Source organism: Capra hircus, chromosome 5, assembly GCF_001704415.2.
Source record: "Capra hircus breed San Clemente chromosome 5, ASM170441v1, whole genome shotgun sequence".
Classification (NCBI taxonomy): domain Eukaryota; kingdom Metazoa; phylum Chordata; class Mammalia; order Artiodactyla; family Bovidae; genus Capra; species Capra hircus.
Window position 1 is genome coordinate 75,599,646 of NC_030812.1, and position 15,321 is coordinate 75,614,966.

Sequence of the window (15,321 nt, forward strand, 5' to 3'; positions counted from 1 at the left end):
AGGACTGCTTGTTCTACTTCCATGAAAAGTACCATTGGAATTTTAATGGAGACTTCACTGAATCTGGAGATTGCTTTAGATAGTATAGACATTTTAATGGTATTAATTCTTCCAATCTGTGAGCATGGAATATTTTTCCATTTATTTATGTCTTCAGTTTCTTTCATCAGTGCCTTATAATTTTCAGTGTACAAATCTTTTATCTCTTGGTTAAATTTATTCCTAGGATTTTATTATATTTTTTGTACAATTGTAAATGAGATTGTCTTCTTAATTTCTCTTTCTGATAGTTTGTTATTAGTATATAGAAATGCAACTGATTTTTGTGTATTGATTTTGGATCCTACAACTTTTCTGAATTTGTTGATTAGTTCTGATAGTTTTCTGTGATGTCTTTAGGGTTTCCTATCTATAATATCGTGTAATCTGCAAATAGTGACAATTTTACTTCTTCCTTTCTAATTTGATGCCTTTTATTTCTTTGTATTGCCTAATTGCTCTGGCTAAGGCTTTCAATAATATCTTGAATAGAAATGGTGAGAGTAGACATCCTTGTTGTTTCTGATCTTCAAGGAAAAGCTTTCAGTTTTTTACCATTAAGTTTGATGACTTCTCTGATAGCTCAGTTGGTAAAGAATCTGCCTGCAGTGCAGGATACCCCACTTTGATTCCTGTGTCGGGAAGATCCGCTGGAGAAGGGATCAGCAACCCACTCCAGCATTTTTGGGCTTCCCTTGTGGCTCAGCTTGTAAAGAATCCACCTGTAATGCAGTCCCTGGGCTGGAAAAATCCTCTGGAGACGGGAACGACTACCCACTCCAGTATTCTGACCTGGAGAATTCTTTGGACTGTATAGTCCATGGGGTCATGAAGAGTCAGACACAACTGAGCGACTTTTGCTTTCACTTTGATGTTACCTATGGGTGTAGACTTTTCATAAATCACCATATCAAGTTGAACAACTTCCCTTCTATCCCTAATTTAATATATTTTATTTTTACTAAAGGGCTTTTCTGGTAGCTCAGATGGTAAGGAATCCTTCTACAATGTAGAAGACCTGGGTTTGATCCCTGGGTTGGGAAGATCCTCTGGAGTAGGGCATGGCAATCCACTCTAGTATTTTTGCCAGGAGAATCCCCATGGACAGAGGAGCCTGGTGGGCTACAGTCCCTGGGGTTGCAAAGAATTGGACATGACTGAGGGAGTAAGCACACACAGATTTTTACTAAGGAATGACTTGAGTTTTATCAAATGCTTTATATACATCTATTGAAAGATTTAATTTTGCTAATATGGTCTCTTACTATGATTTTTAAACTTATCCCATTCCTATGATAAAACTCACTTGGTCATGATGTACTGTCACTTTTTTTAATTAGATATTTTTTAATTAGATTTACTAAAATTTTGTCAAGAAATTGCACAGCTAATTTATAAATGATATTAATATGTAGTTTTCTTATAGTATCTTTGTCCAGCTTTAGATTGAGGGTTCTCCTAGCCTCATAGAATAAATTAGAAAGCGACCTCTCCTCTTGAAAGAGTCTGATTGGACTTGGTACTCTTTCTTCCTTAAATGTGTGTTAGAATTCACCAATGAAACTGATTTTACCTTTAAGTCTTATTTGTGAGGTTATTAACTATATATTTAATTTCTTTAACTGATATGGGGCTATTTGGACAATCCATTTCTTCCTATTGAGCTTTGTTAGTTTATGTTATTCAAAGCCCAAAATCTTTGTTCATTTTGTCTAAGTTGTTCTCTGCTCTTCATTTCTTTTTATAAATATCATCTGATGTCATTTCCCTTTCCCTGAAGAATTTTTTAAAACATTTACTATAGTACAAGTATTTTGATGATTAACTACTTTAGCTATTGTATATCTGAGAAAGAATTTCATTTTTGCTTTCATTTTGTTTTACTAGCAACAAAACTCCTAATAACAGAATTTGAAACTTGTTGCTCTGCTGTCCTGTCACTTGCATTGTTTCAAACAAGAAATCTCCTGTCCTCCTAATTGTTCCATTATACGTGATGTGTCTCTCCCTGCCTACTCAAGTTGCTTTCAAGATTTTATCTTTCTCGTTGTTGTCGACAGTTTGTACCTTGGTGCAGTTATCCATAGGTTTCTTGTGCTTCAGTATCAGTTCAGTCGCTCTGTTCAGTCTGACTCTTTGTGACCCATGAACCGCAGCTCCCCTGGCCTCCCTGTCCATCACCAACTCCCAGAGTTTACCCAAACTCATGTCCCATCGAGTTGGGGATGCCATCTAACCATCTCATCCTCTGTCATCCCCTTCTCCTCCTGCCCTCAATCATTCCCAACAGCACAGTCTTTTCAAATGAGTCAGCTCTTCACATGAGGTGGCCAAAATATTGGAGTTTCAGCTTCAACATCAGTCCTTCCAGTGAACACCCAGGACTGATCTCCTTTAGGATGGACTGGTTGGATCTCCTTGCAGTCCAAGGGACTCTCGGGAGTCTTCTCCAACACCACAGTTCAAAAGCATCAATTCTTCTGCACTCAGCTTTCTTCACAGTCCAACTCTCACATCCATACATGATTACTGGAAAAACCATAGCCTTGACTAGATAGACCTTTGTTGGCAAAGTAATGTCTCTCTGTTTTCATATGCTGTCTAGGTTGGTCATAGAAAGAAAGAAAGTGAAGTCGCTCAATCGTGCCTGACTCTTTGCAACCCCATGGATAGTAGCCTGTACCAAGCTCCTCCATCCATGGGATTTTCAAGGCAAGAGTACTGGATTGGGTTGCCATTTCCTTCTCCAGGGAATCTTCCCAACCCAGAGATTGAACCCAGGCCTCTCACATTGTAGACAGACGCTTTACCATCTGAGCCACCAGGAAGTCCTGGTAGAAGGTTGGTCATAACTTTCCTTCAAAGGAGTAAGCGTCTTTTTGCTTCATGGCTGCAGTCACCATCTGCAGTGATTTTGGAGCCCCCAAAATAAAGTCTGCCACTGTCTCCACTGTTTTCCCATCTATCTGCTATGAAGTGATGGGACCAGATGCCATGATCTTTGTTTTCTGAATGTTGAGCTTTAAGCCAGCTTTTTCACTCTCCTCTTTTACTTTCATCAAGAGGCTCTTTAGTTCATCACTTTCTGCCATAAGGGTGGTGTCATCTGCATATCTGAGGTTATTGATATTTCCCTGGCAATCTTGATTCCAGCTTGTGCTTCTTCTGGCCCAGCATTTCTCATGATGTACTCTGCATAGAAGTTAAATCAGCAGAGTGACAATATACAGCCTTGACGTATTCCTTTTCCTATTTGTAACCAGTCTGTTGTTCCATGTCCAGTTCTAACTGTTGCTTCCTGACCTGCATACAAGTTTCTCAAGAGGCAGGTCACGTGGTCTGGTATTCCCATCTCTTTCAGAATTTTCTACAGTTTATTGTGATCCACACAGTCAAAGGCTTTGCCATAGTCAATAAAGCAGAAATAGATGTTTTTCTGGAACTCTCTTGCTTTTTCAATGGTCCAGCAAATGTTGGCAATTTGATCTCTGGTTCCCCTGCCTTTTCTAAAACCACCTTGAACATCTGGAAGTTTACGTTCACGTATTGCTGAAGCCTGGCTTGGAGAATTTTGAGCATTACTTTACTAGCATGTAAGATGAGTCAACGAAAGAGTCTAAAATGCAGTATTTGGATGCAGTCTCAAAAATGACAGAATGATCTCTGTTCGTTTCCAAGGCAAACCATGCAATATCACAGCAATCCAAGTCTATGCCCCTACCAGTAATGCTGAAGAAGCTGAAGTTGAACAGTTTTATGAAGACCTACAATACCTTTTAGAACTAACACCCAAAATAGATATCCTTTTCATTATAAGGGACTGGAATGCAAAATTAGGAAGTCAAGAAATGCCTGGAGTAACAGGCAAATTTGGCCTTAGAGTACAGAATGAAGCAGGGCAAAGGCTAATAGAGTTTTGCCAAGAGAACACACTGGTCATAGCAAACACCCTCTTCCAACAACACGAGAGAGGACTCTACACATGGACATCACCAGATGGTTAGCACCAAAATCACATTGATTATATTCTTTGCAGCCAAAGAAGGAGAAGCTCTATACAGTCAGCAAAAACAAGACTGGGAGGTGACTATGGTTCAGATCATGAACTCCTTATTGCCAAATTCAGACTTAATTTGAAGAAAGTAGGGAAAACCACTGACCATTCTTGTGGTTTAGAGCTCATTAAACTTCTCAAAATTGTGGATTTCTACTTTGCATCAAATTTTGAAATTTTACTTAGGAAATTTTCTGTCCTGCCTTTGAGAACTGCCATTACATCTATTACATATATATTAGGCTGCTTGAAGCTGTACCGCAGTTCGTGCGTACTCTGTTTCTTTTTTAGTTGTTTTTCCTGTATGTTTCTTTTTGGGTAAATTCAGTTTCTATGCTTTAAATTTACCGATCTTTTCTTCTGCATTGTTGAATATGCCATTATTTCATTCAGTGTACTTTTTATTTTGTAAATTATAATTTCCATATCTAGAAGTTAAATTTTAGTCTTTTTTTATATCTTCTGTGTCCATACTTAACATGTTTCTCAACATATGCAAGACTGTTAAAATAGCTCTTTGACTAGCCTTGTCTATCTGGCTGGCTGGTGAGAATAGGCACCATTCACAGGCCTTTGTGAGCCTGAGGAGCAGTAACTATTTAGGCAGTTACTTCCCTGGCCTCAGGCAATTTCCTCACAAAGATAAAACTGGTAAATACTCTACTGAATACTAAATGGGGACTCTGCAGATCTCAGGAGTTCTCCTTCTATGCAGTACTTTTCTTGCTAGTACTCGTCCTGCCTTGTTCTTGTATTCTTCACTCTCTCTTCTCAGCTCTGCTTGTTGAATTCCACTGGAGATTTCCCTTACAACACCACAGCCTGGGGTCTCTCTCAAGACTGTGACCTGAGGCAGCAGTAGTGCTCTCCTTACCTGTTCGCCATCTCTTAGGGATCACTGTCTATCATTGCCTCATGTCCAGCTATTGAAACAATTATATATTTTGTCTGGTTTTTAAAACCATTTAAGTGGTAGGTAAATCCAGTCCTCATTACTAGTGAGTCATTTTTAATTTTGATAAATAACTTGCTATAAATCTTCCCCTAAATTATACAAATGTACCCTCCACCAACATGGTGTCAAAGTGCCTATTTACATGCACCATTATCATAAGATATGATTCTTCTTCATTCATTTTTGCTAATCTGATAAGCAGAAAGAAAGGTATTTCTTTATATTATAAATTTTCCTCTTTTTGAAATGAAGACAATCACTGATAGGGTTATCAGAATTACAGAGAAAATCTTTTAAAATATTATAAACACACAGAGTTTGTCATTGTTTTTCATATATAAACTATGCCCATTATGTTTCATTTGCCATTTTTTAGATTTTTTGGAGTAAAATGAGAACCTAATGGCCCTAATTCATTGGAGTTCATATCCTTCTAGATTCTTATATTTTTACCTAGCCTTTTAGGTTAATTTCTTCCGGTTACAACCAATTACAGATCTTTTCAAAGCTCTTCACCTTTATCTAGTCTTTCTAAAGCATTCAAATAGCTTTCAGAGAGACAGAGCTTTTTCAGAATAGGTAAATACATAGAATAGGTAAATAAATTACATAATTACAGTAACAAGTACAGTTGGCATAAATGCATTGGGTAACAAACCTAATTTGCTCTTGGTAAACAGAATAAATAAGAGTCCAAAGGCCAACATATACTAACCTGCCAGCTTCGACAGTACTCAAAATCTGGATTTCACAGCGGAGAAAGAGCATGTGATTAATCCTACAGATTGGGTAGTAAGTCAGAGCTTCCACTGTTTTTTTTTCCCCACTTGCATGTCATTAATTATTCATGAAGATGAGCACCTTTTTATATTTTTTGACTTCATATTTATTCAGTCAGTTGTCATTGTTTAACTCATATTATTTTTCTAAGACGTTTGCCTGTTTCTTAATGAGTTGTAAGTGTTCTTTATTATGCACATTAGCCCATCCCTACATATGTGACAATGTTGTTTCCTGACTTTTCTTATGATATCTTTCATTATGCATAATTTTAAATTCTTATGAAGTAAATTTGTCAGTCTTTTTCTTCATGATATCTATTATGTATTGTTTCAAAAGATCTATTCCATATATTTTTACTTCTAAAAGTTATATAAGTCTTGGGTATTTCTCACTGACCCTTTGTCTATGTTTATTCCATGGAAAAAATAAGGATTTTTAAAAAAAAATAGCATATTTAGTAATAAACCTTCTTTATACACAAATCTTTTTTATTCCCAATTTTTAACACTGAGCACTTTTATACATGCTTTCATTTTATAATGTGGGATTACATGAAATATTCTCTTGTTACCCAAGTTGGGCTAGATTTCCACTCTCTAATTACTAATTTGACTATCAATATCATTCTGCTTACATGTAAGATTAAACTGTGCTTTCCTTCTTAGCTCTTATTCAGTGCAATAAAGCTAAAACAAAGACAGGTTTTGAGAATAGTGAAACATGAAAACTATATGAAACCTAAACACATACATGCTTGATAGGAAATCTAAGAATTGTGACAATATAACCCAAGGGCATTCACAAAACCCCATTAATACTAAGAATGATAATATATATTTTTTAATGTATTTACTAAAAACAACAACAATTTGGATATAAAGGTCAATATTTTAAATAAAAAAAGTTTTAAGACCACTGACCACTTTTCAGTTATTATTTTATATAAGATTCAGCATTTAACATCATCAATTCCTCATTCCTTTTTGAAACTTTCTTCTTTTGGCCCAGAGTCTCCTGGCTCCTTTTCCATCTCTCTGGCTCCTTCAGGTTTCCTCTATTAAAAAAAAAAAAAATTATCCTCAACCTGTACCTTAAATGTTCATGTTTCTTAGATGTTTTCCTGGGACTTTTCTTATTTGACACCATCTCCTGACCGACCTCATCTACTCCTCTGACTTCCACTAATGTGATCTCAGTGCTAACAACTCACAGCATCTCCAGTCTTTCCCCGGGTTCCAAACCACATATCTGTCTATTTCCTAGGCATCCTGCTGTACTCAATACCAGCTCATCTAAAAAAGAACACATCGTCTTGCTGCATTTTCTCAGCTACCCTGTCCTCCTTCTAAACTTGTTCTTTCTGCTGAGTTGAGAGGTTCAAGCATTGACTCTCAAGAGTAGCCAGGGGCTGAGTGTGAATCCCAGTACCCTAATTACCTATACTTTACCACTCTCAACCTCAGCTTTCCTAGCTTTAAGCTGAAAATAATAGTCCTACTACTGAGTTGTTGTGAGAATGCAGTTAGATAATCATACAACACTTGCCCTGAAATAATAGCTCTCTCCTCTCTGAGTGGTAATTCACTCACGTAGTTTGATACAAAACATGGACAGACTTTGAACCTTCTTTTTTCCTTACCTCTCATATTCATGCAGGCTTCAGGTCCTGTTAATGCTGCTCTTACACGTGTCTGGAATCTACCTACACTTTCTCTCCCTACTCAGTGCCACCATGCTCTGATCCCTGTCACCATCATCTTTGTTAATACAGCTGACTCCTAATTAACCTCTCTGCCTCCATTCTTATCCACACCTAAGCCCAGTCTCTTCACAGCATCCAGGAGACCTTTCCAATATCTGTCCTGCTTGCCTATAGTATAAAGAACAAATCCCATAATTTATTCTGTAAGACCCTTTTTAGGCTGGTTTTATTTCCATGCCTACTTCAGATCTCATCACAGAAGCAGTGACTGCCATAACTGTTTTGCAAAATCTTTGTATAAGTTTATTATAAGAAATTTGAGAAATTAAAAAAGAAAAAATGTTTTAGAAGGAAATCAAGAAAGAAAAAAGCCCACAGTCCATCTATTATTATTTTGGTTTTACTCTCTAATTTTTTAATGCATGTGTATACATAGCTGTCATCAAATTGAATATGTAGCTTTATTTATGAGGACTTTTTGTTTTGTTTTTTAAGAGCATGCATAAATACATGCTTGCTGTTCAGAAAAAAATACAAAGTAGCAATCCCCATTCATACATTATATCCCGTCATTTCTCCCAAACTCCCTAGTCACATTCCCTTCCTTGTATCTGTGAGCAGAAACACATAGATATTCAACTTTTTTTCAGTAACATTGCATGAATCATTTTCTTATAACATTAAAGATATTTTTAAACAGAATTCCCTAGTGATCCAGTAGTTTGGATGCCATGCTTCCACTGCAGGGACATGGGTTCAGTTCCTGGCCAGGGAACTAAGATCTCACATGCCACTGCATGGCAAAATATATTTTTTTTACTGGTGGCATAGTAATCATAATAGTAGTAACTACTATATATTGAGAACTACTGTGGGCCTAGCACACAATTGCCAATCTTATATAATCCCATTTAACTGATGAGGGAACTATATGACCAATAAAATCGCTGTCAGTTCAGGCATTGCTGTGCCTCTTCTGTGGATACCTCAGTATATGAATATGTGACAGCCATTAACCAGTCTTCCCCCATCACTGGACATTGATGGTTTCTTATTTTTTAGTATTATAAATAATGTAGTTACTATCATCATGTTAATCTGTATCTGCATTTCAGATTATTTCCTAATGAAGTTTACTAAAAGTGAGTATGTTTGAAGTTTTTAACACATATTGACAATTGCCTTCCTGAAAGGTTATACCAGTTTACAAGGAGTCATTAATTGTAATGAGAGGAAAAGAAAGAGTGACACTTGGCAGAGGGAGGTAATATTTGAGCTGGTTATGCAAGATGAGTGGGACTTCGCCAACAGAAAGGCAGAATGGCAGAGCATTTCAGACAGGAAGGCACCAGGGCATGAGGAAGCCCTTGTGCCAAGAGAATTTGTCTGTTCCCCTACTTATTTGCTGTCAGAAACCCTCATCATTTAATTCTTTAAGAGTTTTCAGGGAAGAGAATCAGAATAATCAAGGAGAAAGTTAAAATTCTAGTATACAATTCTGCCCTTTCATACATTTAGAAACCATTACAAATGAAGTTTTTTTGAAGTTCTAAAATGTTTGTGTAATTCTGGTTTTTTTCCTTTCCCCAAAGGATTTTCCCCCCTGAGGATTCAGTGTAAAATAAACATGCAACTTCTCTGGTCCTGCCTGTTTCCCTGAATTCAAAGGGGCAGGAACAGTGCATTTAACATTGGACCTAACGTGTATAGGGCTTCCCAGATGGCTCAGCAATAAAGAATTCACCTGCCGAGCAGGAGTCATGGGTTCAATTCCTGGGTTGGGAAGATACCCTGGAGAAGGAAATGGCAATTAATACTGGAGTGGTATTAATTGCCTAGGAATTCTTGCCTAGGAAATCCCATGGACAGAGGAGTCTGGTGGGCTGCAGTTCATGGGGTCACAAAGAGTCAAACACAACTTAGCAACTAAACAACAACAAATGTGTATAGGAGTCATTACCAGCTGTCCAAGTTATAGACAATACGCAGAATGTCATCAACTTCTTGTACTTGATATGATTTATATTCATTTAATTGATAAAATGGGTAAAAATAGCTAAAATCTATTTTTAAATGTGAGGTAGGTGCCAAACACTTGAGAGGCACATTCTCTAGTGAGCAAAGCTATAGCTGGATTTCAGCATTTATCCGAGTATGGTGTGTCTGAAGTTTCTTCTTTCTAGACTGGAGCAAGTGCTGCAAGCCAAGGGGATAAAGGTGACAGGGTAATAGAATGGGTCAGAGGGATGTGAGCAGAAGCCAGCCATTCATGCCACCCGGACAAGGCAGTGGAGGTTTCCACTAGCCACTTCTGACGCATGCTATCATCACAGGTAGAAATGAAATTTGGCCAGTAAGCCATTTCATATCATATTTTGAAGAAGGCAACTTGTAAGTTATAAATTAAGAAATGAAATATTTCCATAGTCAATCTACCATTTAAGGAGTTTATAGAATAGGAATTCAGCCATCATAAAACCTAACTATTGACAGAATTAGGGAAACACAAGAGTTATCGGCTATTTTCAAGTAAGTTTTGCCTTTCTGCTTTTGAAATAAATGATCAAATAGATGATCTGCTGGACCAGATCTAATTGATAGCTATCATTAGCATTTTCTTACAAACACATTAGAATGGTTTTAGACATAGCCCAACAAAATTGCTGTAGCCAGTCTCCCAGTCGTCTCTTCCCTCTGAAGGGAGTCAAAAATGGAAGTGTTCTTTATTGCCTTAAAGGGACCCAAAGAGTACTTTCCTTTTAAGGTTCTTGCAAGCTATTGCTTAGATAATGTTTGTATTAATATATAAAATTTTTAATACTATGCCAATACCTCCTAATGATAGAAGTAGGAGGAAGAGTTGTTATTTTTGTTTAATTATTATTGTGGTTATTATTTTTACTAGATTGTCTCACAGCCTTGACTTTTATTCCTGACTTGCTAATCTCTCCCCAGTCCTGACAAAGGAAGATTGTAAGACTGGAAGACAGTGTCTTAAATTCCATTTATCTGCCTATCAGATACATAGAAAACGTGAAATGCGCCACTGAGCCAAGTGTGCAGGTCTCTCCTGTTTGGAAACTGTTGTGCAGTTAGGACATCATTCATAAAGTGATGAACTTTATCCTAAGGGGAAGTGTATTCACAGCAACTTAATTCCTATAAATGTCTGCATTAAGACAGTAAAAATGACTGAGATCCTTACCAAAAGGTCTTACCAACTAAAAGTGAAGTCGCTCAGTCGTGTCCGACTCTTTGCGACCCCATGGGCTGTAGCCTACCAGGCTCCTCTGTCCATGGGATTTTCCAGGCAATAGTTCTGGAGTGGATTGCCATTTCCTCCGCCAGGGGATCTTCCCAACCCAGGGATCGAACCCGGGTCTCCCGCATTGTAGACAGATGCTTTACCGTCTGAGCCACCAGGGAAGTCCATACCAACTAAAAAGTTTTCATCAAATGCTAGTGGAAGCCTCTGAGAAAACAAGCCCTCAGTCTGTAACTTAACATTTCTCTTCAGCAATACTGCATCCACCTCCTGATTTCTTCAATATTTGCAGCTTAAAACACAAAGTCACCTTGTTCAGAATGTCATTATTTGGCCTCTTATTAAACAGCCTTAGGTTTCAGAATCAAAGCCATCTTTTTTTCTTTTTTCTTCCTAGTTCTTACCTTCAGGTTCCTTCTCCAGTAGCATGCCCTTTCTTGCATATTTGTATAGAAGAAATATTTTTTAAATAGCATATTAAAAATTATAAAGTTACATTATTTACTTAAAATGCTTGCATAACTTATTTAAATGTTTTTAAATAGCCAAAACAATTGGTTATAAAAATAGCTTGCATTCTTCTAATTATAAAATAAATGTCATGGGAATGCAATATACAGCCTGGTAACAATAGAAAGTTGCTAAGAAAATAGATCTTAAGAGTTCTTATCACAAGAAAAAAAAATTTGTAACTATGTGTGGTGAAAGTGAAAGTTGCTCAGTCATGTCTGTCTCTTTGCAACCCCATGGACTGTGTAGCCTGCCAGGCTTCTCTGTCCATGGAATTCTCCAGGCCAGAATACTGGAGTTCCCTTCTCCAGGAGATCTTCCCAACCCAGGCATTGAACTCAGGTCTTCCACATTGCAGGTGGATTCTTTAACAACTGAGCCACCAGGGAAGTCCAATTATGTGTGGTGGTAATAGACTTTTTATATACCGATGTTGAATCATTATGTCCTACACCTGAAACTAACATAAATGTTATGCCATTTATATCTCAAAACCAAAAACTTGCATTTAGGGTTGGTTTTGCATTGCTGCTACAATTGCCATGGTAAATGAAAAATGAATTTTTATTTCTACTACTGATGGAGGTGATTTCTATTGTATATATCGACTGTATAGCTCTGTCCTGGAAAACAAATTCATGTAATATGGTATTCTTCCATAAAACTTTCTCTGTTTCTTGGATTCCTAGTTCTCTTCATCTTTATTGTGATTAAGGCTTTTCTGTCCCCTTAACTGGGCCTCCCAGGTGGCTCAGTGGTAAAGAATCTGCATACGGTACAGGAGGCTCAGGTTCAGTCCCTGGGTCCGGAAGATCCCCTGCAGAAGGAAACGGCAACCCACTCTAGTATTCTTGCCTAGAAAATCCCTTGGACAGAGGACCCTGGTGGGCTACAGTCCCACGGGGTCCCAAAAGTTAGACATGACCGACTAAACAGCAACCACATCCACTTAACTATCATTTATTCAGCCTTTATCACTTAACTTTGCCCTTCAGTTTTTTTCCTAGGTTTCAGTCTTAACTTCGCAGATTTATCCTGAGCCCCTGATGAGAGTTACTGCCTTAGAGCTGGGAGTGTGTTGTACACTGGAGTGTCAGGTTGCACCACACATTAATTGGTGGTAGTTATCAGCAAATTCAGTGAACTTCATCTGTTCATTCATATTACATTGAATATCTTTCTATCAAATAACAATTAATAAGTATCTGAAATATGCATCTACTTCCCAGGTTTATCAGCTTCATGGCATCCCCAAGCTTCTACAGCTGCTAAAAGTTCAGAATGAAGATATCCAGCGAGCCGTGTGTGGAGCCTTGAGAAACTTGGTGTTTGAAGATAATGACAATAAATTGGAGGTAGCTGAACTCAGTGGAGTGCCTCGGCTGCTCCAGGTGTTAAAGCAAACCAGAGACTTGGAGACTAAGAAGCAAATAACAGGTAATACTTACTGTTAACAGGGGTAGCGTAGTGCACCCCAGCCAAATGTGTTTGAATTAAAAATTCTATGCACCTTTCATCACCTGGACCCCTGTCAATACCAGCTTCCTAACTTCCTGTCCTTTGACCTCCTAAAAAGAAAACATGACTAGATATGTTTTTCAGTTCTCCATTTCATATTTCTATTTAAATACTGATTTGGAAAAATAAATATCTCTTTTCGGTGTGTGGATTGGAAAACTAAAATAATCAGAATAAAGTAATGCTTTTAATAATTCTTGAACCATGGAGAAACGTGGCTTAATTTTGTTTAAAGGAATAGTGCATATGATAGAAAATAACTCGTTGAAAATGATTCATCAGCTCTCTGCTGAAGCTCCCTGAACTCATAACAAAGAATGTAAGAAACCATTACTGAGTATAATCATTAGTAGTATTATCTTGGGGAAACTTTTAAGTATCTTCAGTGTCCTAGGTAGTAGAAATTTTTAATTTATTCTCACAAAAACCTTGGTTTTGAGGTATTTTGAGGTATTGGGTACTAAATCTCAGTTTTACAGATGAAGAAGTTAAGTCCAAAGAAGTTAACCCTTTTTAATATATAAAAGTTTTTCTTAGTGATATAGTTGACAGTGTTCATACTCATCTAAAAGAGGTGCTCCATAAATATTGAGGGTTTTTTTGTTTTGTTTTTTTATAAATATTGTTTAAATTGAACTGAATATCTGTTGTACTTCGGCTATCTTTTATTATACAACAGTTGTCTTTTTCCCTATGAAAATGTTGTCATTATATCTTCTCTACCCATTTGTATCTCAAAATATCACATTTTTCTATCTTGATATAGTTTAATTTTGTAAAACTACATGAAGCTTTGTAATTGTATAAAACTATATGGAGAGTTGCAGCATACTGCCCTCCTGCCAGCACGCTGTCATGTCCTAGGAGAGATTTCCTTGCATATCCATAACTTACATTAAAGTACCTCAGAAATTAAGTCATCTCACTTATTCATTCATTCAGCCAACATTTGGAGAGCAGCCTTCAAGTGTCAAGCAACGCACATCACAGACTAGAGAGGTTGTGAATTTTATTTTCCATCTACTAAAGCATGAACAATTATACAATGGTTGGCCGTAAAAAAAACACACACACATACACACACACACACACACAAAAAACAAACCTCACGTTTAGAACCTAACATTTTCTTCGTTAAACTACAGTAGTGAACACAAAAGAGAATCAGATACATACACAGTCAGAAAGGACTTCATGAAGGAGATATGTCTCATTGTGGACCTTAAAAGAGGTATAGACTTTGGACTAGTGTTTTGAAAGAGAATGAAAGTTATTCCCAGCATAGTGAAAATCGCTAGTAGAGCAAAGAAGCTGCTGTTCATCTAGAGGAATCTTCAGTAATAAAGTGATCAAGGTTAGGGTACATGATAGCCAGAAAACTTAGGAGGAAGTGTTTGTAAAGGAAATAATCTGTTGTTTGTGAACTTCCTCTTCTTTTGTGTAGGAAGAAGGAAACTAAGAACAGAGAATATTCTGTGGTATTCATGCAATAGATATCATTCAGTCTTCTTTAGATAATCTACAGAGCTGAGAAATGGAATTTGTGCAATTCTCAGAGTTTCTAGTATAAGCCAAACATCCCTACCAGCAAGTGCTCGTTACATATTCATTTAACTGAGTTGATACTTGAATGTTTGATACAAACCCTACTAAATAACAGGCTTCCCTGGTGGCTCAGTTGGTAAAGAATCTGCCTGCAATGCAGGAGACCTGGGTTCGGACCCTGAGTCAGGAAGATCTCCTGGAGAAGGGAATGGCAACCCACTCCAGTGTTCTTGCCTGGAGAATTCCATGGACAGAGAAGCCTGGTGAGATACTCTCCATGGGGTCCCAAAGAGTCGGACACGACTGAGTGAGTCACACTGCTAAATAACTTCCTTTAGCTCTATTAATAGAAGCACTAAATAAGTGCTTTGTGGGCCTCAAAAATAGTTAACTTAATTTAGACATGTTTATATCTTTGTTTAGAAACATAAAGTGAGTAGCCATATATATGAATCTTATCTGTTTTGTAAACATCTTTTTCTTTTTAATTGAGCCTCTATCATGGGCTCAGTCATATCTGACTGTTTGGGATCCCATGGACTATAGCTTAGCAGATTCCTCTGTCCATAGAATTCTCCAGGCAATACTGGAGTAGGTAGCCATTCCATTTGTCAAGGGAATCATTCCAAAACCAGGGATCAAACCCAAGTCTCCAGCATTATAGGCAGATTCCTTAACATCTATGCCTAGCCATAACCTTGAACTTTCCATTTTTTACCTCTGTTCTTCCTGACAGCTCCATAAGGTATGGTATTATTGACTGTTTGCATATGACTAGTGTAAGACTCAGGGGGTTACATGAGTTGCCCAACGCTGCACAGCTAGGAAAACAACAAAGCCTAGATGTGAGTCCAGTATTATCTGAGTGTTTTGCTGTATCAAAGTGTCCAAAGTTGCTCCCTTTGGCAACAATTGACTATCTCCTGGAGTTTGCTCAAAATCATCTCCAT

At 37.4% G+C, this 15,321-nt stretch overlaps 1 protein-coding gene across 1 annotated transcript in view; it reads left to right on the forward strand.

Annotated features, from left to right (window-relative positions):
• The window catches only part of PKP2 (plakophilin 2), a 92,163-nt gene that overhangs the window by 37,221 nt on the left and 39,621 nt on the right, over positions 1-15,321 (forward strand). The window contains exon 5 of the mRNA XM_018048314.1: positions 12,538-12,745. Coding sequence (XP_017903803.1) covers positions 12,538-12,745 — 208 coding nt within the window. The remainder of the gene's footprint in view (positions 1-12,537; positions 12,746-15,321) is intronic.